At 36.4% G+C, this 21,677-nt stretch overlaps 1 protein-coding gene across 8 annotated transcripts in view; it reads right to left on the bottom strand.

Annotated features, from left to right (window-relative positions):
* Positions 1-21,677, bottom strand: part of LOC133517967 (whirlin) — a 139,396-nt gene that overhangs the window by 70,115 nt on the left and 47,604 nt on the right. For 7 of the 8 annotated variants that reach the window (XM_061851464.1, XM_061851465.1, XM_061851468.1 and 4 more), the window contains exons 5-6: positions 17,246-17,405; positions 13,970-14,100 (exon numbers count right to left, since the gene is read on the bottom strand). In XM_061851464.1, coding sequence (XP_061707448.1) covers positions 13,970-14,100; positions 17,246-17,405 — 291 coding nt within the window. The remainder of the gene's footprint in view (positions 1-13,969; positions 14,101-17,245; positions 17,406-21,677) is intronic. The other variant, XM_061851467.1, reaches the window with a different exon arrangement.

The following is a 21,677-nucleotide window of genomic DNA, read 5'->3' as shown; positions in this document are numbered from 1 at the left end:
AGAGAAGTACCTACTTACATCGACGGAAATAACCTCTAGCTTACCACTTAGACTCGATGCATTATTTAACAACTACTGCTATTTAGAAAACCTAGATTTTGCTCTAAAAAGATAAAAAGACTTTAGTAACTTTAAATATTTCATTCACATTTAGGGTGTTTCATACTATTCTCTGAAGCCAAACAAACGTTACCCTATATTGTGTCGATTGTCGAAAAATGTGTCATCACTCAATGGTGGTACCTCTGCCTAGCCGCGCACATAGTCAACAATATTTTTGTAAATTGCAAACAGGTATAAGACGAGTTACGAAAGCCATCTTCCAAATTCTTTATCATAAGGCAACCTTTTGCTCACGTGTACATAGCATGTACAAAACTGCTATCGTGCAGTGGGGAAAAAAGAACGGAAAGGCTACACTCAGGAAAATTAGACCCTTACTCAAAGCAGGGCTAGGTCCTATTATTCATGTTTCGATTTTAGTTTACGTCCGTTTGCAACAGAACTAACTATAAATATGTTTTTTTTTCAATTTAAATATCAGAGTGCAAAGCCAAAACGACAATCGTTCGTAAAGAAACGAAACAAAACGATCTGTCTCTATAGCACTAAATAATATAGAAGACTGATAGAGAGACAGAAAGCGTTTTGTTGTCGTAGCGCAAACGATTGGCATCTTGGCTGGTCCACCAGGAAAGATAACATTAACACATCGATCAAGAGGGAGTGGACTCACTATCGTACTTTTAGAACTAGCAGTCATAGTAAAAGTTACTTGTAGTTCACTGGGCTAATATTGTCGGCTCTTTATCATTTGTCACCATGCCTGTCACGTTCTAACAAGTATGTAAGTGCGAAAGTGACGGGCATAGTGACAAGCGATAAAAATGGAACCATGCTGCCATTGGACTGTTTTTAAACAAAGGCACGTTGGTTGTTATCTTAAATGCAGATCATTCAATTTTTTAACTGCTCGCGAAAGTTAACATGAACCTGCATATAACTTTCCATAGCTATCTGCATTAAGTAAAACTAACATTGTTAAAGGAAACTTACTATCAAAGAACATTTTTTTTTAAATACTTCGTCGGTGGCAAACAAGCATACGGCCCGCCTGATGGTAAGCAATCTCCGTAGCCTATGTACGCCTGCAACTCCAGAGGAGTTACATGCGCGTTGTCGACCCTAAACCCCCCTCCCCACGTTGAGCTCTGGCAACCTTACTCACCGGCAGGAACACAACACTATGAGCATAGGGTCTAGTGTTATTTGGCTGCGGTTTTCTGTAAGGTGGAGGTACTTCCCCAGTTGGGCTCTGCTCTAGATCTGGAATGACATCCACTGGCTGTGCCCTACCACACAAAGCCAGATGAAATTCACAATGCCCATACCTCTCTTCAAATAAGACATTATAAGTGTACAACGTTGATTGTTGGTTAAGAAACCAGAATAAAACACAGATGCTGAAAACGAGTAGATGCCTAACTAGCTGGGAATTTCTTTGTAAAGTTGCACCCCCAACTAGCATTTTATATTTTAGAATTTCTATTTTATTTCCTCTCATAATCACGAGCTTTTCCATCCTAATAGGAAAAACAAGTGTTCCCATAATTTCAATTTTTTTGTCCGTTTTGTATGATCATAATTTTTTGATTAGCCTAATTTAGTGTTCCACTGCTGGGCAAAGGCCTCCCCTCGTTTTCTCCACTCAACCCTATATTTTGTAGTTTCCCGCCAATGCGGATTAAATACGTCGTGATTTTGTAGAAGTCATATAATAATTCCCAATTCTATCACATAACTTTAAATAGAAATGCCCACCTACCTATTAGTAGTAGTGTAGTAATAAAAACGACTAAGTTAAATTTAAAAATTCAAAAGTGCACATTTATTACTTATACTAATTTATTAATAAAATCAAAATTGAAATTAAATTAGATTAATTAATTAATTAGATTATTATTTTCGATATATCTCTTTTATTACACGGTTGTGATGTATTATCGCCAATATGCGAGATATGCAGGTTTTCATAGACATTCGCAGGAGCAATTGGCTATTGGATCAACAAGGAATAATGGTCAAAGCATTTTTCCTTGTTGATCATTTTGTCTCTAAGTTACGTATATTGTATATTTCAGCTGTGCAATGAATATGTGCCTGTAGATTCATTTCGCTTTAGGAATGTTACGTGCTATATTTAGTAATGAGAACGACAAAAGCTTGTGACGGTCCTCAGCACATCGAATCCCTTAAGCATAGTGAAATCCGCTTCGGTCAATGAAGGCTGCGGGTGAATCAAATGACGTCAGCGCGGGGGCGACAGCCGGCACGCGCCGGCGACACGCGCAGCCCGCGCGGCGCGTCGCGCGTCACCCTAATACGAGTCTAGTCTCCACTAACCAACCTAATTGTCTGGCTGACGTCATAAAAATGTTTAGCTATAGATGAGTCAAGTCAGATTACAGCTGTGAGAGAAAGAGCGTTGTATGTCCACAGCATCAAGTTAGAAGATTATTCTGAATTAAAGATGAACACGGGATTCTTAGTTTTACATTACTCTTTAAGTGCCCAATTGCAATGTATTTATTTATATTATGACTCTTGAAACCATTCACTTTGTCTAGTCCCGACTCATTGCTTGCTTTATACCTATTATTGTTTTTATACAGGGTGAAAAAAAATCTATGGGCCACGGAGGGTAACTAATTTAAATCGTTTAATTAGCTCATTTTACTGAAAGGAAACATTTATTTATTTTTGAAAAGAAACAAAATTGCTTTCAAAGATCTTCTAAAATTCTCTTATCTTACCCGGGAATTGAACCAACTAAAAATTAAAAATATAACCCTCGCTATTTTATTATACGAATCGCTAGGATCAAAATTTCTCTAATAAACAAATAAAATAAATTGAAAACTAAGGCTTTTTTAGTTTTTCTTAAATAACTTGTAAACGGTGGTACATAGAAAAAAAATGTTAGCGATATATAGCGAAAAACTGTAAAGAACCTTTGTTTCTTGCTGTAAATTTTATGGAAATTATTTGCGTATAGAATTCCTTTTTTTCTGACATATTTTATAAATTATTTACGAAAAACTAGAACAACCTTTGAAATGATTATAATTAACTTTCCTCTTTCATATCTTTTAAAATATAGAGCCATGTAAAAAGTGTACCACATCTTTTTTGTAGAAAAATTTCTATATACTATTTAGAATTAACGTGTTTCGCTATTGGCCATCGTACACAAGATATTTACGAAAATATAGAAAAATGGACCATAAGATTGATTTTAATGGGATACATTAAAATTTATTTATTATTATTATACATACAATTAAAAATTTATTCATTATAAAAACACAATATAAATTAAATCTAAAATATGACTAAATTAAATCTAAAATAAAACTAAAATAAATCTAAAAATGGACCCTGCGGCATAGTAACGAAGACGCTGGCAGCATTTCCTCGCTGGATCGTTAGACTGATGCGATTTTAATTAGGTTTCCCGCTTTAGTATCTTTTTGAATATAAATAAGCAAAAAGTGTTCTATATGTTTCTTGTAGAAAAAAATTCGCTAATTATTTATGTATAAGAATATTTTTTGCTGTGGGTCATACTTTACAAATTATTTACGAAAATCTAAAGAAAACGAACCTTAGAATTGATTTTAATTAAATCTCCCTCTTTAATATCTTTTTATATATTGATCCTTGCAAAAGGTGTACTCGATCTTTTTTGTAGAAAATTCTATGTACATTATTTGCGTGGAAAATCATTGTTTTGTTACTCGTATTGGCCACCGTTACGAGTTATTTACGAAACTATAAAAAAAGGGAGCTTTAAACGGAATGCTTCCTTTCAGTAAAATGAGCTAACTACCGATTTATAGTAGTTCTCCTCCAGGACCCATAGATGTTTTCCACCCTGTATGTGTCAATATTTATGATTTACCTACTAAACGTTTTTTACCAATTAGATATTTAACGTCAATCTGTCTAATGTCTCATAATGTCTATTTACTTTAATTAAATACTCAAGGTAGTGCAGTATGCCACAATAAAAATACATTTTACCTACTAATATTATTGAAGCATCAACAGGGAAATGGGTCTCTTTACCGTCAAATAGCGAAGCACCACAAAAAGTGGCGATTTCAGGGAGTGATGTCGTAAATCAGCCGATAACGCGAGTACGGAAGGAACAGTCCGCCGACATCGCGAAAATAGTGCCGCCTTCCTGGCCGCCCAGCGCCCACGGCAGCGGAACGCTAGTCGTAGGCGGTCACCTTATGTGACAGTGCATCCATGTAAAGCACGCTTTAAAGTTTAAACCGCGAATATAAATGTGATATTTAATTTTAACTTACCTAAACTCGTGCAAGCCTATTTTAGCTTCGAAAGGCTTGTTCTCGTTGGAAAATAACAGTGTGACGTAATCAGATTGAATCGAAATAAAACCAAGTGCCGTCTTTGTACCCTCCAACTTCACGCATAGGATATTAAGAGGAAATACTAGCCGAGCTCCTTCTCAAATTTAAGAATTTTGGGTAAATATCTCCGTCGCGCTGACGAGGGCAAAATCCTCCTTAAATTAGTGCGATAAGGACAACTGCAGCTTACGCAGTGGCTTACGTGAGCGATGACTCGCGAATGCGACGCGGCGCGGCGGCCCAATGGCATTCAGAGATCGCCCACGTAGGACACTTCCATAGGTATCAAAGGATCGCGAAGGTATCGCTTCGCGTTCGCGAGTTATTCGCTCACGTAAGATACTGCCTTAGGCGAAAAACCCTGTGTACAGATAACAGAAATCGAGCTTCATAGGCAGTTTCAATACCCACTAGGCCAGACCGGTCGTCGTATATATGAAATGGCGTTATGATAAGTGTATGGTAGTTTTTTAGGGTTCCGTACCTCGAAAGGAAAAAACGGAACCCTTATAGGATCACTTTGTTGTCCGTCCGTCTGTCTGTCTGTCAAGACCGTTTTTCTCAGAAACGCGTGGAGGTATCAAGCTGGAATTTCTATCAAATACTCAAGACTACTGTCCCTTGGAGCTATGAAAAAACCGGCCAAGTGCGAATCGGACTCGCGCACGAAGGGTTCCGTACCATTGTTTATAAAAACGGCAAAAAAATTATGTTTGTTGTATGGGAGCCCCCCTTAAATATTTATTTTATTCTGATTTATATAGTACTTGTTGTTATAGCGGCAACAGAAATACATCATCTGTGAAAATTTCAACTGTCTAGCTATCACTGTTCATGAGATACAGCCTGGTGACTGACGGACGAACGGACAGCGAAGTCTCAGTAATAGGGTCCCGTTTGACCCTTTCGGTACGGAACCCTAAAAATCAAACTTCTAAGCCGACGCAATCAAAAGATACAGACGTTTATGCCGCAAATTTCCGCAAATTTTCGACACTCGCAAGGGAATCAAAACCTACTTCCCTTGAATTCAGAATCTTGAAATTTGGTACGAAGTAACGTGTTATAGCACAGATAAAGGAAAAATTGCGAAAAACCGTAATTTTTTTGTTACATCATATAATAATATATACCTACAGGTTTGTACGGAACCCTCGATGCACGAGTCCGACTCGCACTTGGCCGGTTTTTTAAAATAATTATATTAAACATTATACATCCATATATATACCTATATGTATGGCAGATGGTCCTGGGTTCGAATCCCGGTAAGGGCATTTACTTGTATGATGAGCACAGATATTTGTTCCTGAGTCATGGATGTTTTCATTGTATTTAAGTATTTGTATATTATATATATCGTTTTCCGAGTACCCACAACACAAGCCTTCCTGGCTTACCGTGGGACTTATGGCCTGATTCGAAGAATGAAATACGATAAAGATAAGTTCTGGTTTAGATATTTATTTTATTTTATTGTATTTCCCACACTTACAACTATTTTTACAGGTACTAAACCTAAGACAATAGTGTAACTACTTATATATAAAAATACAATTTAAAATATATCATTACATCTATAACATAATATATACAATAGGGACCGTGCGCGTTGGAGGGTCTGCCATCTTGTGGCCTGAATCGAAACCATAAACATGCACATGTACACGTCACATGTTTTCTTGTGCATAGTAGGTTCTGCCATCTTGTGGGCTACATCGGAACAAAAAACATCACATTTACGCCTCGCGCCAAAAATCTGACGGCTCCTGTGCTGCCTCCTACAGTTTATGCACGCTCCCTATGCTGACTTTGTGATGTCGTTTGTATGTCGTATAATTGACAGAAGCTGCTCGAGTCGGGCAACCAATGTCACTTTGACATTAGAAATATCGTAGATAGATCTTATTGGGATCACAGCGGAATCGAAATAAACGTCAATTTTGCCATGTCGTTTAGTTATCGATCTTTTAAAGATCTTTCCAAGACCTTAAACGTGTCTTAATCATTCTTCGAATCGGGTATTATGTCAATTTGTGTAAGAATGTCCCTATAATATTTATACTATATTTTGTCCCTATAATATTTATAATTCATTGATAAAATGGCCATGCACTTTTACGGCTGATGGTATCTAAAACACTATCCAAAATTCTAGAAATGGACATTTTTTAATCGTAATCACTCATACTCGTATATTATAGTTCTACTTGTTTTGGCACCAATCAATGTTTATTATTACTTAGCGATGTTTGCTCATTCCACTTAATCCAACAAAAAGGACAATTATTATTTTACTTCGATGACGGGAACGGACTTACTGAACTAATACAAACTTTGTCTCTGTTTGCTCTCCCGTAAACGAAAGTTAGATAGGCTTCGGTATATACTATGTCATATATTGGCTTACTACAGCTGCCATGTACTACCGTAAATTGGAGTTGTACATGTTTCACCGAACGTTGATATTTCGACTTTCGAGCGACGGTAGTAGAAAGTCAACAATCTTTGGTGCAAATATTACGAGTGTAGGTAGTCGTTTCCGAAGTTAGTTTATTAATTTGAGCGATTGCTCCGAAGTTGTTTTGATTACTTGGTAGATATAAGCCGTTAAATTAAGGCGGGGCCGCGTAACTTCGTGGTATCGTATTTGTGATTCAGAAATACAGAACAGTCGTCGTATTCACTCCACGACTTCATAGTCAGAATACGACGAGAACCAATACAAATGTTTATTTTTTCTTATAATTTGGTACAAACATAGTATAATTACAATAAGTGATCGAAAAAAACACGATAAAGGGCAAAGAAAAAGTTTAGATTTTTTAATTGTAAATGTTGAATTTAAAAATGAAACTTTTTCTTTAAACATATTTGTTTAGAAACCCGTTGCTTAGAAATATAATCTGTAGCGTTCTCGTGCTAGTCCGTCGTTTAAGACCACGCAGTCGTCTTACCCTTTGCATGTCAAATTTTCTTTAAGGGCAATTATGCGAACCGAGTTAAACACGAATGTGCTGGAAAACCCCGAAATGTTAATTATACATTGTTTGATTACTGTTAACTAGTACCAAATGTTGATCATTCATATAATACCATCATGAAGGTGAATAATTTTATTTATTGGAAAAAAGTCAGATGTAATAAATGTACGTAAATGGAAACATTTTTACTTCATAGTTCGCTAACATATCTGCCACACGTCTGTTTTAGCGTTAAGAGTAAAATAAGGGTGGATAGAAACTTCAATATGTACCTATGTACAATATAGGTAGAAAAACGTTATATTTCGCAATATCCGTTAATCCTGATAGATTAAATGTCGCGCGGGCTACACCCTAATTTCCGAATTGATCGCTCCACAGAGCGAGCCCGCGTCGCCGAGGCTCGACATCATATTGACAGCTAATATCTTTCTCGACATTGTGCCATATTGGCATTTTCCGTATCTGTTTCGTATTTGCTACGTTAGCATATAACTTCTAACTTTATTATCTGACTCTGTTTTTGGTAAGAAAAAATGGCCGAAAGATCAAAGGATGTAAATGTTGTAAAATCATTTATACATCTGTTGTCAAAAACGTCTCCTTGCTCTGTCTCCAAATGATTATTTTAAGTACCTAGTGTAATTAGTTAAAACTTATCTCATTTTTATTTAAATGTTTCAGTTAAGTTTAATGCGCTTTGAACTTAAGCTGTATTATTATTTCTCATATAACTGCCGAAATTTCTAAACATCATCTTACGGCCCGATTCGAAAAATGAAATACGATAAGAATAACTTCTGATTTAGATAAGTTCTCTTTTAGATATCGTTTGTATGTCGTATAATTGACAGAAGCAGCTCGATTCGGGCAACCAATGTCACTTTGACGTTAGAAATATCGTAGATAGACCTTATTGGGATCACAGCGGAATCGAAATAAACGTCAATTTTGCCATGTCGTTTAGTTATCGATCTTTTAAAGATTTTTCCAAGATCTTAAACGTGTCTTAATCATTCTTCGAATCGGGCCGTTAATCTCAAGCTTTCGAAAATGTCTTCATTTTTAAGCTAAGCTGTAAGTGGAGTGCTACGGCGTAGCACTCACATATCCTTGTAATCTCCGCTCTAATCGCGACTACGAGCTCCGGAGCGGGCGGTCGCCGGCCTGCGTACTTCACGTGCCCGTCCCTTCCGTGCGAACATGGGCGGCTTGATTACAGTTACCCGGCTACTCTATTGTGCTGCTGAGAGCATTCCCAGTAGAGCAATTTGCCCTAAGATGGCACTATGAAATACAATAAAGTATGCACTCGAGAAATAAATATTATAGGACATTATTACACAAATTGACTAAGTCCCACAGTAAGCTCAATAAGGCTTGTGTTGAGGGTACTTAGACAACGATATATATAATATATAAATATGTATAAATATTTAAATACAGAGAAAACACCCATGACTCAGGAACAAATATCCATGCTCATCACACGAATAAATGCCCTTACCAGGATTTGAACCCGGGACCATCAGCTTCGTAGGCAGGGTCACACCCACTAGGCCAAACCTGTCGTCAAAACATGACTATATACTAATGAATATATACGTGTAATGTCAGTTCTATATCCATTATGGTGAAGTACCTATAAACTTTTATTTTATTTAACTTTATGGTTTCTAGTATTAGTACTTTATATTATGAAGTGTTTTTATGTTCAACATATACTGATTACTTTGTACGTAAGAATTTGAACACGTATAATATGAAAGTAGCAACAACTCGAATAGCTACTACGGCGAAGTTCATTTTACCCTTCCGGGGTATAACATTATAACATGGGCGAATTAATTACACGCTGCTCGGCTGCTTTATTGTACCGCGGTGAGCATTCCCAGTGAAACAATTTGGATTATACCATGAAAACTATCTAGTAACTAACTACTTAAAAACAAACTACGTAAGTTAATTCAAAGTGAAGGATAAAACTATGACTATGACAGAGTCACATTTACGTATATTAAATGTCATATTCTATATGATCGTACCATTACACTGAGTGGTTTAGCATCGAAAAGGATGTTAGGCGAGGATGTGTAGCGCCACCGTAGCTGTTTAATCAATTCATGGACAGTAGTCTGCATGATTTGAGAAATGATAAATGTGGGCTGAGAATGAGTGGGTTACTCGTCAAATGTCTTCTTTACGTTGATGACTTGGTATTGCTAGCGTCATCGAGTGAAGAGTTGCAGGAGATTGAAACTAGAATGCACCGGTCTTTTGAAAGGAAAGGAATGAAAATAAATGTTAGCAAGACGAAATTAATGGTATTTTAAAAGGGAGAAAATATGACAAACTGTGAAATTTTGATTGGTCACGAAAGAGTGGAATAAGTGAAAGAGTTTGTGTATCTGGGAACGTTGTTTACTAGGAACGGTAAGCATGATAAAGCCGCTGCTTGGCTAAAATGGCGAGAAGTGACTGGTGTTACGTGTGACAGGACGATGCCAGTCAAACTTAAGGGTCTTATATACAAAAGTATAATAAGGCCGGTTCTTATGCAACGACTCAAATGCACGTGAATACCATTCAAGTTGCTGAAATGAAGATGCTGAGGTGGATGTGCGACGTTCCCAGGCTCGACATAATCTGTAACGAGTAACGTGCGAGGCAGCCTGGGCCTGCGCGACATCGCCGACAAAATGCAGGAGAGTAGACTGCGATGGTATGGTCACGTAAAAAGGAGGCCCTCTGAGTACGTAGGACATTCGGCACTACAACTTTCCATCTCAGGCCGAAGATCCACGGGCAGACCCACAACAAGATGGAAATATATAGTTTTAAAGGACTTGAGTGAGTGCAAGTTATGCGAGGACGATATCGTGGACAGGGCAAAGTGGAGAAGGTTAAACAGGAAAGCTGACCCCACCATCATGTGGGATATATAATCGTGTGAATAGGGCACTTAACGCTTTTATGTATTGCATTATTTGTTAGTTTTTTGTGTTTCATTTGACACTAAGAAAGTTTTGAATTTGACGGTAATTTTGATTTTTTTTTGTATTTTTGATTATTATTATTGACATTTTGTTTATACATAATTATATGTTTGCATGTCAAATCATTGACGATCAAAATATAAATTCATATAGATTAACATAGGAATAATTTATACTGCAATTTATCTTTATAAAAATAAATAAAATCAAATACAACCAGAAGGTGTCGCAAAAAGAGGGGTGTTGGTGCTTACACGTATGTATGGTAGCGAAATTTGGGTATGGCAGAAGATCCAAGCTCAGAGCCAAGTGAATGCAGTGGAAATGAAAGCGTTGAGAAGTGTGTGTGGTATGAGATTACAAGATAGAATTAGGAACAGTGTGATAATGATAACGGAAAGTATGGACTGAACGAAGATGTAGTGACAAAAATTGAGACGGTTTGGACACGTGGAAAGAATGAGTGAAAGAAGGCTAACAAAGAGAGTGTATAAGATAGAAGTAGTAGAGGGAGCTGGAAAGGGTAAACCTTGGCGGACTTTCTCTGATCAATTCCGGGAAATCCTAAAGAAAAGCCAAATCGAGAGGACCCTAAACCGGCGAGCGTGTATGAGGAATGTTATGAAATTGAAAGAGGAAGCTAAAGAGGTATATCAAGATAACAAGTGGAAATCTGGTCTCTGCCTGCGTAGCAAGTAGAAGTCAGTAATAACAAAAAAATTATTTTTGTCTAAAGAGGATAGCAAACGATTTATCGCTTTTATGTGAGAATTCATTAATTTTGTATTTAGGTAGTTAATTATAAATTGACAGAGGTGACTATATTTTTCCTCAGCCTCCCATTGACCACGAACGTCGTAAAGGATTTGAAACGCCGGGCGGCATGTATTTTAAATCCATTACAATCGCAATATAATACATTAAATTAGTTTAATTTCATTACTAACTATCGTGCTAATTGAGGACAGTATTAAAAATCATTGAAAGCACAATTAAACTCGACCTTGCATTTCCCGGTATTATTAAGTAATCACAAGTTAGTGGTGAGAGGGGCCTGCACATATCGACAGTGTCAAAGCCATTTGGCCGCGGCTCAGGACGACGCGCCAGCGGCAACAGGTCTCATTGCGCTGTTGTCGTGCTGCCGTCATTGTTTTTTATCGGAAATAAATAGTCTATCTTATGTTCTATTTTCGTGGATAAGTCAGACATAGGTTCTAATTTGGAAATTGGAAGGGGGAGGTTTACTATCTGTAGCGCCTAGCTTGATTTGGGAAAATATTTTTTTATTAGTCCCATTGCCATCAGATGAAAACGTGATGATGGGATTCTGGAAGAAATAAAGGAGCTATTTTAAATATTGTAAGCACACATATTATGATTTTTTTTTTATAGTAAGTAACTATAGCATTATCTCTCGGAAAGCTACATTTACCTATTGAAGTGGATCTGCTTATGAATGATGAATAACATTGATGGCTATTTTGGCTGTAATTTTTGGTAAAGATTATTTAGGTTATTATATTATTGTGTAGGTACGTAGAAGAATACAATATATGTACGTAAAACATACATAAAAAATATATTCGCACAGGCCCGGTAAAGTAGGAGAAACAAGCAATTGATTGATGTGATACAGAAGGTTAACGTGTAAAGCCGGCGCCGGCGACGCGGCGATTAGTGATTCGTTGGTTGCTATAACAAACAAGCGTACCACATCACGGTTTGAATTTAGAGGATATCGGACGGCAGCCCTATATCTGTTTTTTTTCTTTTTGTAATCATTTTTCTTAAAGCTCCTTCGTTGTATATTTTTAGCTAATATGAAAAGGAAAAACATAATTCAAGCGATCCGCAATCCTGTTTAAGATGTACTTATGTAATAAATTTAAAAAGATAATAATAATTGAAATAAAAAAGGAAATAAAATCCAAAATAACTTAATTTCATTTCTTTTGTTTTGAGGGACTCGCCTTCAAAAAACCATCCCACTGTAAAGCACAAAATATTTTTGATACACCCCTACCTATCTTTGTCCAGTCCCTATCCCGTTGTTAAGCAAATTTCTGCCAAAAAGTAATTAATACCTAATAATAAGAAAATTTATAACCATCCGGGTAATTACTCAGTTTTTGAAGTCGGTGCCGCAACGCTCCCTTTTCACAACGTAATACACTATTAACAGCAAACGTTCAATCGTTGGATATAGATACTTCACACCCTCTGTCTCTATACTAATGAAGCGACAAAAGCTAAAAAGAGGATATCTAAACTAGACAATAGTTGACTTTATAATATGTAAGTAGTTAGAAAGACTGTAATGACTAAGTTGCAACAAATTGTTTTATTCTTCTCTTTTGTGTCTTTTTACTCAGGTGTGCCAATGAGTCTGTTCTATTCTATTATATCGTTTTATTGAAGAGGAAGTTATATCTAACGTTTGCAGAGACGCTGCAGATTGGAAATAGGTAAATGCTAGGACAAAAGGATTATACTCCGCTTTGATTGTTGTATACTGTTCGTTAGCTGTCGCCGCTGTCGGGTTGCTCGGAGCTGTAATCCCTTGATTTAGCGAGCGTACCTATACGAACTATACGAAGCATGAGTTTATGTACGAATGAGACATTGGGGGGAACATAAATTGCTTTTTTGAGTTAAGAGGCCGTTATCGATTTTAGTCGCAAAAATGTCAAATTGATAGATTTAGTCGATGAAATTGCACACCTTTTGTTAACTATTAGAAATAATTATCCATTTTAATATTTCAATTTTTTGAAAACAGATTTTTTTTTTTTCTGATGGACGTTTAGGTAAACGCTCGTAAGCACTGATTTTGTCGATCTTATTTGTAAATTTCGTAAAGTTTGGACTGCTAAAAATGGTAATTTTGTATTACACATATCCTGTACTTCAACTTAAATAGACTACATTTTTGTTGTTATTCATTTGAAGTAATATAAATGAAAGTTAGACGAAATCAATTTTCTCCAGAAATGACAATTACACACTTAAACAATCTACAACATTTGTTGAACCTGTTCTTGTACATCATTTTGTATAATTTACTACATACCATAGCTTTTTGGTGATTTTTCAAAAACTGTCCCTTCTCGTCACATATTAAACGAGAAGGGTCCATCCCCTAGTTGCTATGGTCTAGTTAGGTTTAAAGATTTTTTTATTACTCATAAGAATATTATAATTCACTTACATGAGTAAAACATACTTATACTAATAATTAATTATATTGACGAATACATTTTTATCTATTTAAAACATTAAGTGCAAATTTTATCATATTCTTGCAAAACTATACAGCGAAATATTGATGTGGGTAGGTAGAAATTTTTTAAAAGTTTAGTTTTTAGATGGTGAACTTTACCCTCAGAAGCCATTTTTTTATACAGAATGGCATTGAATAACTACTACATAAGTGTGTAATATGGGTAAGGAGAGAATAATAATAATTGGATAACGTATGCACGTTATCTGAGGGTTAGACAAGGACATAGAAAATCACTTGACATTATCTGGTTTTTGGTTCAAATACCTTGAGCGCGTCCTCGTGCGAAATGCCAGAGAACGGAGTGCCGTTGACTTGAAGAATGGAGTCGCCGGGGCGCAGCCCGGCGCGCTCCGCCACCGAGCCCTCCTCCACACGCGAAATGTACACTCCGACACCTGCAACCACTTTGTTGTAATTGCTAGCAAATATCTGATTCGACTGAAAAGTCCAGGGGAGATTATTTTTCTAATTTTATTTTATTCGTTAACCTTTTGAACGCCAAGAACACCTAAGATCGTCGTTACTTGTTGTGCCCATCGCGCCAAGGACAACTACATATTGGTGTTATGGCGGATGCTGTCAAAGTAAGTACTTTCAAGGAAGGTTTGGATTAGCTCCCTTACGCCCGAGACCTTGGCGTTTGAGTTTGAGTGATGTTTGTGTTTATGACATAAGGCGTTCAAAAGTTAAGCACTTTTTTACAGGTTATAAGCGACATTACTAACACTAAATAGATCGTGTCATTCACAAAGACGCGTGCCTTGACTCGTAATTTCATGTTATTAAAGTTTAGATTTAACAATTATGCGCATCATCTTCGATTACACGAACTATATTTGTACTGTCATTGTTTTCCCCCTAGACTTTTCAACTTCAATTTGGCTGCTTACTCTATCCAGTACTTTTGTTTTTCATTACTGTCACACACGAATATTTAACATGGATTGCGCTGCACCAAACCAAATAGACTGTAATTGGAAACAGGAGCCCGATTCAGAATTAACGATTAGTTACGGTTTTAATCTTTTTTTTAATACTACCTTGAAGATTGTAGATTGCATTACATAGTGCAAGCGAAATGAAGTAAAAGGCGTGCGTGAGATGCGCGCCAATGACCAAGACGGTCGAAAAGATCGTGTCAAAACGTGTTCAAAACCGTAACTAATCGTTAATTTTGAATCGGGCGCAAGAGTTCAGTTCAGTAGTACAAGGTACGAATTTCTTTTGAATGATCATTGTTTCATTTCAGGAAAGCAGCGTTGATATAAATATTATAATATATAAGTGAACAGCTAAAAAATCTCTCATTTGGATGGTTCACTGGAGAAAATAAGCAGTGTCATTATACAAATAATCATGCAAAAATAATGTATTAAAACCCAAATATTAAAATGTTACCCAACAGATGTTCTGCTGCAATCATGCTCCTTTACGAAAAAAATACCTATTCACTTTTGAAGCTGGCAATTTCTGAAAGCATTTTTTTATGCAATTACCGCATGTTGTAATTTTAAGCGAGTTTATTTTTTACCCGGGATTATAAACGGCGGCTGAGCAAACCCGATACGGCTCAGTCCGAGGCGGATATTAGCGTTACCTGGCCTATTATTCCAATCTTTTCCCCAGCATATACTTTACAAAAACCAACATAAACATAACCTTTAAAGTTTACTACCGCTACATATACATATTCGGAGATTACAGATAAAATTTTTGGTGTTTGGTAGGAGAATGGGAATAGCACCCTTGTACAGCCGAAACAGACGCTATCTCTGTGAACCGGATATTGCCTAAAGCTGACAAATTCTCCTAAATTATACAGTTATTGCAATTAATATTTCATGAAAGTCGCGTTTTATATTTATTGTAGGTGATTTAGTAGCTCAAGCTGGTATTCACAAATTATAGTATGAATCTTTATACTTTGTAGATAAAGCTCCTAACATAGGCTATCTGCCAAGAAATATGACCCCGATTAAACTCTATTTCTATATTCCAGAATTTATATTGACATTTCTATTGCCCAATCTACTAACCAAACTATGTATTTGGTTTTTATATTTGATTTTGTATCTGCATGACGGTTTAGAGTTTCGGTAAATGTTGAAAATTTAACAGTAATTACAAACAATTAGCCTTATAATATGTTAAATCTACGAAACTAGAAGTAAACAACACAGCGCACGAGCATATATTGTGTATCTCGTTACAACTGTGGGTCATTGAATAGAAGGCTTTGCTTTGACCCTTCGAGAGCTATTTATACTCGAGCCTTCCACATGGACGGCAATCGATAGCAGCTCGTCTGCCCGATCTCGGCGGTGATTAAGTGTTATCGCTGGTTGTACACGGTAAACATTCGCTACTTCACTCTACGCACGAGGATTTCATTTGACAGAGCTTAGCAGTTAACGCCCCGAGGGACAAATAAAATAAATATCAAAATTTCAACCTGCAGAGCCATCCTGTCCGTGTAGCGTGTTATAACGTAACGATCAGGTCATGTTTGTTGTACGATAACGAAAAGGCAAATATCACTTTCAGGTAACAAGTGACAGAGGTGATACATCTTGACAAGTTACAGAGGTTTTATAATAATTATAACTCGCCATTATCGCGCGACATAATACTTAATGCACTTTTCCTAGTTAGTAATAACCTGCCAGTCTATTGTGAGAAATGGCAGCCCCTCGAGTCCGTGCCAGAGACAGTTTCAAGGAAATAGATATGATAACGTATCTATGAATAAACCATTTTGCTACTAAACGAGATTTCCGTTTGCAGAATGACAAAGACATCGCATTTTTTACGTCTGCATATAAAGTTTCAGTTAGTAATTAATAGGAATCATATATAATGTCGAAAAATATAATCAAATGTGTACAAATGGCAACAAACATGTATGCTCAATTACTTTTAGTACACCATTTCATAAAAGTTTAAATGTAATATATAAGCTACAATTAACGTGTCTCAAAACTTAATCCTAACAAAAAACTTCTTTATAACATCTTATGAATTAAAAAAAAACTCTGACCACGCTAACTCTCCTTAAACTTAGCAGTAAGAATGCATACGAGTAGCATTCATCGCATATATATCCCTATAAGTTCCATACATATCACAGCACTTGTCATGAAAACTTAGCGTGGTCCGATTCTAATATTTCTACTTATGCGGGCTACATGTAAATTATCTGCTTAAATTAGACCTGACGTAGGTATAAAAGCGTTGTCGTGTGGTCGTAGTCAAAGTATCTACTTTTCTATATGGAACTGCTGCTGAATTTTACTCTACTGTGCTACAAGTGATTGAGTGTTGTGTTTTATAAATTTGATATCTTTATTAGTTATACTATACACATGGACTTAAATGTGGTGCCATAATTATGGGTAATTTTTTTTAGATTTCAAATTACTTACAATTTACACTACTCGTGTTTTAACTCATTCCATGTCGTTCGATATGTATAGGTGAATCTAAAAGCGGTGTCTTGTGATCATGATTAAAGGTATAAGTCTGGCATTGTGGATGTCTCACCTGCCTCCTTCCCACCTTTGACGCAAATGCCGAAGCCGTGGGAGTCGGCGGGGTCCCGGCTCATGGTGACGGTGCGCGTGGCCGGCTCCGGCGGGTGCGCCGGCGCGCCGCCCGACGAGTACGGCCGCTCGCGCTCCCGCTCGCCGCCCCGATATATCGCCTTTACACAAATACACGTTATAAAATTTTTATAACCATTGCACATACTAGAGACCTATTCAGATGTAACAACTTGTTTCAGTGTTGTACTGGTTTTGATACGACGTTGACGATCGTCTTGGTGATTGGCGCGCATCTCGTGCACGACTTTCAATTGATTTCGCGTACACCAATCAGGGTGTGAGCGATCTTGAAGGGCGTATCAAAATATGATGAAAACCGTAATAAGTTTTATTTAGGTCTACGTTAGTCGGATTCGGAAGCCTTTTAAAAGCCACATGTATAACATTTTAAAACCAAATTTAATTCAAAGAAAAACAGTTTGTTAAAACAAACCCCATGTACAAATGTTTAAAAAGAGGCCTCGTTTCAGAGTTGCAATATAGTGTGAAACAACTTCTATTCTGTTTCAAACTCTAGGCCTCTAGGGAGACCCGCAACACTGCAATACTTTCCCACCGCATGTAGTGCACAAAAGTTTATGCCCCATAAAGTTTGTTATGCTGTTTTAATAATAGAAAACATAATTCATTCACGCATTATGCAACTGCGTACTTCTCTAACCAAATAGAAATCCATTGTACATACCTTCAAGGAACTTTTATTTGAAATTGTACAGTGGAATGTTTTCCAGAGTGGCAGCAAGCAATGTAGAGAGGCTGGATATTGCCGGCGCTCGCGTTCATAAGCAATAAAGCTCCAGTATCTATTGCAAACAATGCTTCTCGGGCGCGTTTAGCATCTCAAAGACGCTGTACAAACTCCAGTGCCGCTCGTCTCGCCCCCGCACTTGAAGCGCCTCGTATTATGCCACTATACCTCTTTACGAGCAATATCGGTAGGTACTGTGGCAACGAGGAACTATTTATCGACTTACATGCTATCTAAGAGGTGTCTTTTTGCACAGTTAACAAGGCTTCGTATGAGAGCACCTACATCTACTTCCAGAAGAGGGATAATTCGAACTAGTTAATTAAATTGGCAACTTTATACTAATGAAGCATGTTTGTAGGTAGTTAACTTCGTTAATACGACCCTTTATAATAATAATATAATCTATTTTGGGATAAGGTTTGAGAGCGAAAGTGTCGCGAGACTTTCTAATAGTTTGATCCAATTATCACTATCGATCCTGTTAGAGAGGCAAGTCGCCCTACGGTTTCGAACCAAGCATGGTGAGAAAATAATAATATTATCGTGAAGTATCTGGAAAACCTTAGTTTGTTTTATTTATTTATTTATTGTTCGGAGAACCAACAGCTATAAATTGTACAATAGTTATATATATAGATAACAAAGAGCCAATTATAGGTTCCCACCGGTAGCAACAGGTTAACAGATAATTGGTGGTTAGCACTAGATTTTTTTTTTTTTTATAACGTGTTACCACTAATATTTTTAAATATTAATACTTATTATATTATATACTGAACAAAGAAACCAAAACTTATTAGTAATCTTAATACGTTAATCGATACAATAATATGCCAACACATACGACTCGCTCACTCAAGTAATTTGTCTGTTAGAATCCGTCTTATAGTTGTGATGTTGCTATTAAAAACGTCTATATCCCGCTCCTTCGTTAGTTCATTTAGACTTTTACCAGCTCGTAGTAGAAAGCTATTCTTTCTGTAATTACGTGATGAAAAAGGAATTGAGAGGGGAGGGAAGTATCTTTTAGACCTAGATGGAGTATTGAAGGAGAGCTTAGCGAGCAATTCAGGACAATCAATGTTACCATTTAAAATATTAAGTATATAAGTAATATCTGCAATCTGTCGACGTTTATGTAGTGGGATAAGGTGATGTTTTTTACAAATATTCTCATAATTGGATGAATTATAAGGAGTTTTCATTTTAAAGCAGAGGTATTTTACAAAAAAATTTTGTATACGTTCTATTCTGTTAATGTAAATATTATAACTGGGGTTCCAAATTTGAGACGCATATTCAAGTTTACTTCTGACATATGTACAATAAAGAACTTTTATAGTTTTAATTTGGGTAAAATGTAAAGAACTACGCATTATGAATCCCAAAGTCTTGGTAGCACCAGTTACTATATTATCTATATGAGTATCAAATAAAAGCTTTGAATCATGGGTGACTCCCAGGTCCTTCATACATGACACAGATTTAAGCACATGATCATTTAGCTTGTACGAAGTTGGAATTGAACTTTGTTGTCTAGTGAAGGTCAAAGTAAAGCATTTAGATACATTTAGATCTAATTTATTGGTCTGGCAATATGCAACAAGACGTGTAAGGTCATCTTGTAAAAGAGCAGAGTCATCCAATGAATTAATTTTGGTAAAAAATTTCATGTTTTGACTTGATATTACATTAGTAAGTTAAATTCAAAGTCATTAAGATCAAACGTACGTCAAAGTCAAATGGTGCTCCACGGTGCTCCTGAAGGAATCAGGATTTTTTTTCATAACGGCAATATACAATGCACGCTTATTATCGCGGTAACATACCCCAATATACAAACAATATGATCACATAAGTAAAATGGTTCCAGCAATCTCAACTCTACATGCGCTTTTAACAGAATAATTTTATGACAAATAATTGTTTGTTCCGACAAGCTCGTGAAAAACAACGTTTTTATTAAATTAGCTCTACTGACTTGAACTATGGTTACCTACTTAACTATCGTAAAATTCGGTCGTGGCAGTTCGCCAGAACCCGAATTCCATGCGCAACCCTCGGATAAGATAGCGTGCGGCGAGTGGGTATTTGTCCGTTTATCTAACTCAATATGCAAATGCATCTAATATATTTACTCTGAGTTTGATATAGAGGTAAACATTTCATACGATACCGTCGACAGTTAAATTAAAAAGATACTTTGATGTGATTAGGAAATTAGAGTTTTTATTTAGTCCGTTTAGCCTAAATAATCTACGAAGTATGTCTACCGTCTAACGGTTGGTAGGAAGATATTATGGGCAGCTAAGGACTATCGGAGTACCGGTTTAACCGCTTACCCGAGGTTAGTGGGATAGTGCAAGTGGCGCTAACTAAGTAAACATGTATCTTCTACTAGAATATCACCACGCAACTTCATTACCAAGCGCCTGAGATAAGTGATGTACCTTTAGATGCACACATAATATACATTTTTCTCAAACATGCAATGAAATATTGATGTTATGTTCCATATAATAAGGCTGCGAAGTATGATGTGTCAGGTGAGGCTAGGACAAGAGGTCGTTAATGGAATTTCATACAAAGTCCTCTTTTTAGGGTTCCGTAGCCAAATGGCAAAAAACGGAACCCTTATAGATTCGTCATGTCCGTCTGTCTGTCCGATTCTGTCACAGCCACTTTTTTCCGAAACTATAAAAGCTATACTGTTCAAACTTGGTAAGTAGATGTATTCTATGAACCGCATTATGATGTTTACACAAAAATAGAAAAAAAACAATAAATTTTGGGGGTTCCCCATACTTAGAACTGAAACTCAAAAAATCTTTTTTCATCAAACCCATACGTGTGGGGTATCTATTTCATTTATCTATCATTATCATTTTTCTAAACTGAATAGTTTGCGCGAGAGACACTTCGAAAGTGGTAAAAAGTGTGTCCCCCCCCCCCCCTCCCGTAACTTCTAAAATAACAGAATGAAAAATCAAAAAAATATATATGATATACATTGCCATGCAAACTTCCACCGAAAATTGGTTCGAACGAGATCTAGTAAGTAGTTTTTTTTTAATACGTCATAAAAATTTTAAAAAAAATTTTTTTTCATCCAACCCATACGTGTGGGGTATCTAAGGATAGGTCTTCAAAAATGATATTTAGGTTTCTAATATCATTTTTTTCTAAACTGAATAGTTTGCGCGAGAGACACTTCCAAAGTGAAAAAAAGTTTTTTTTTTTTTTTTTTTTTAATTTATTTATAAAAGATAAATTACATCGGCTATGATCGCTTATCTGCCAAACTGCATAGCAGTTTGTTGGCAGAAAACTTATTCTACCCTCCAACATTGTTAAGTAAGTTATTGCTTACTTGATTTATAGCTATATTTATAGTGCGAGTGCGATTTCTTACAAACAATTGTAATAGCTTTAGACAGGCAGACTAGATAAACATTAAGCTAACATAAACATTAGTAGCAATAACAGACTATCTAACTAGGTTTGTTTACCTATTTAGTCAGTCTGTTACTGCATTGTCATGGGAACAGTAGGTATAGGTGCTCGATTTTATTTCAACCAGATACTGGAAAACAACAAACACACGGAGTGAAGCTAAACA

This window comes from Cydia pomonella, chromosome 5 (genome assembly GCF_033807575.1).
Source record: "Cydia pomonella isolate Wapato2018A chromosome 5, ilCydPomo1, whole genome shotgun sequence".
Lineage (NCBI taxonomy): Eukaryota > Metazoa > Arthropoda > Insecta > Lepidoptera > Tortricidae > Cydia > Cydia pomonella.
The sequence above is the reverse complement of the archived record's forward strand: the minus strand, read 5'-3'. Positions and strand labels throughout refer to the sequence as shown.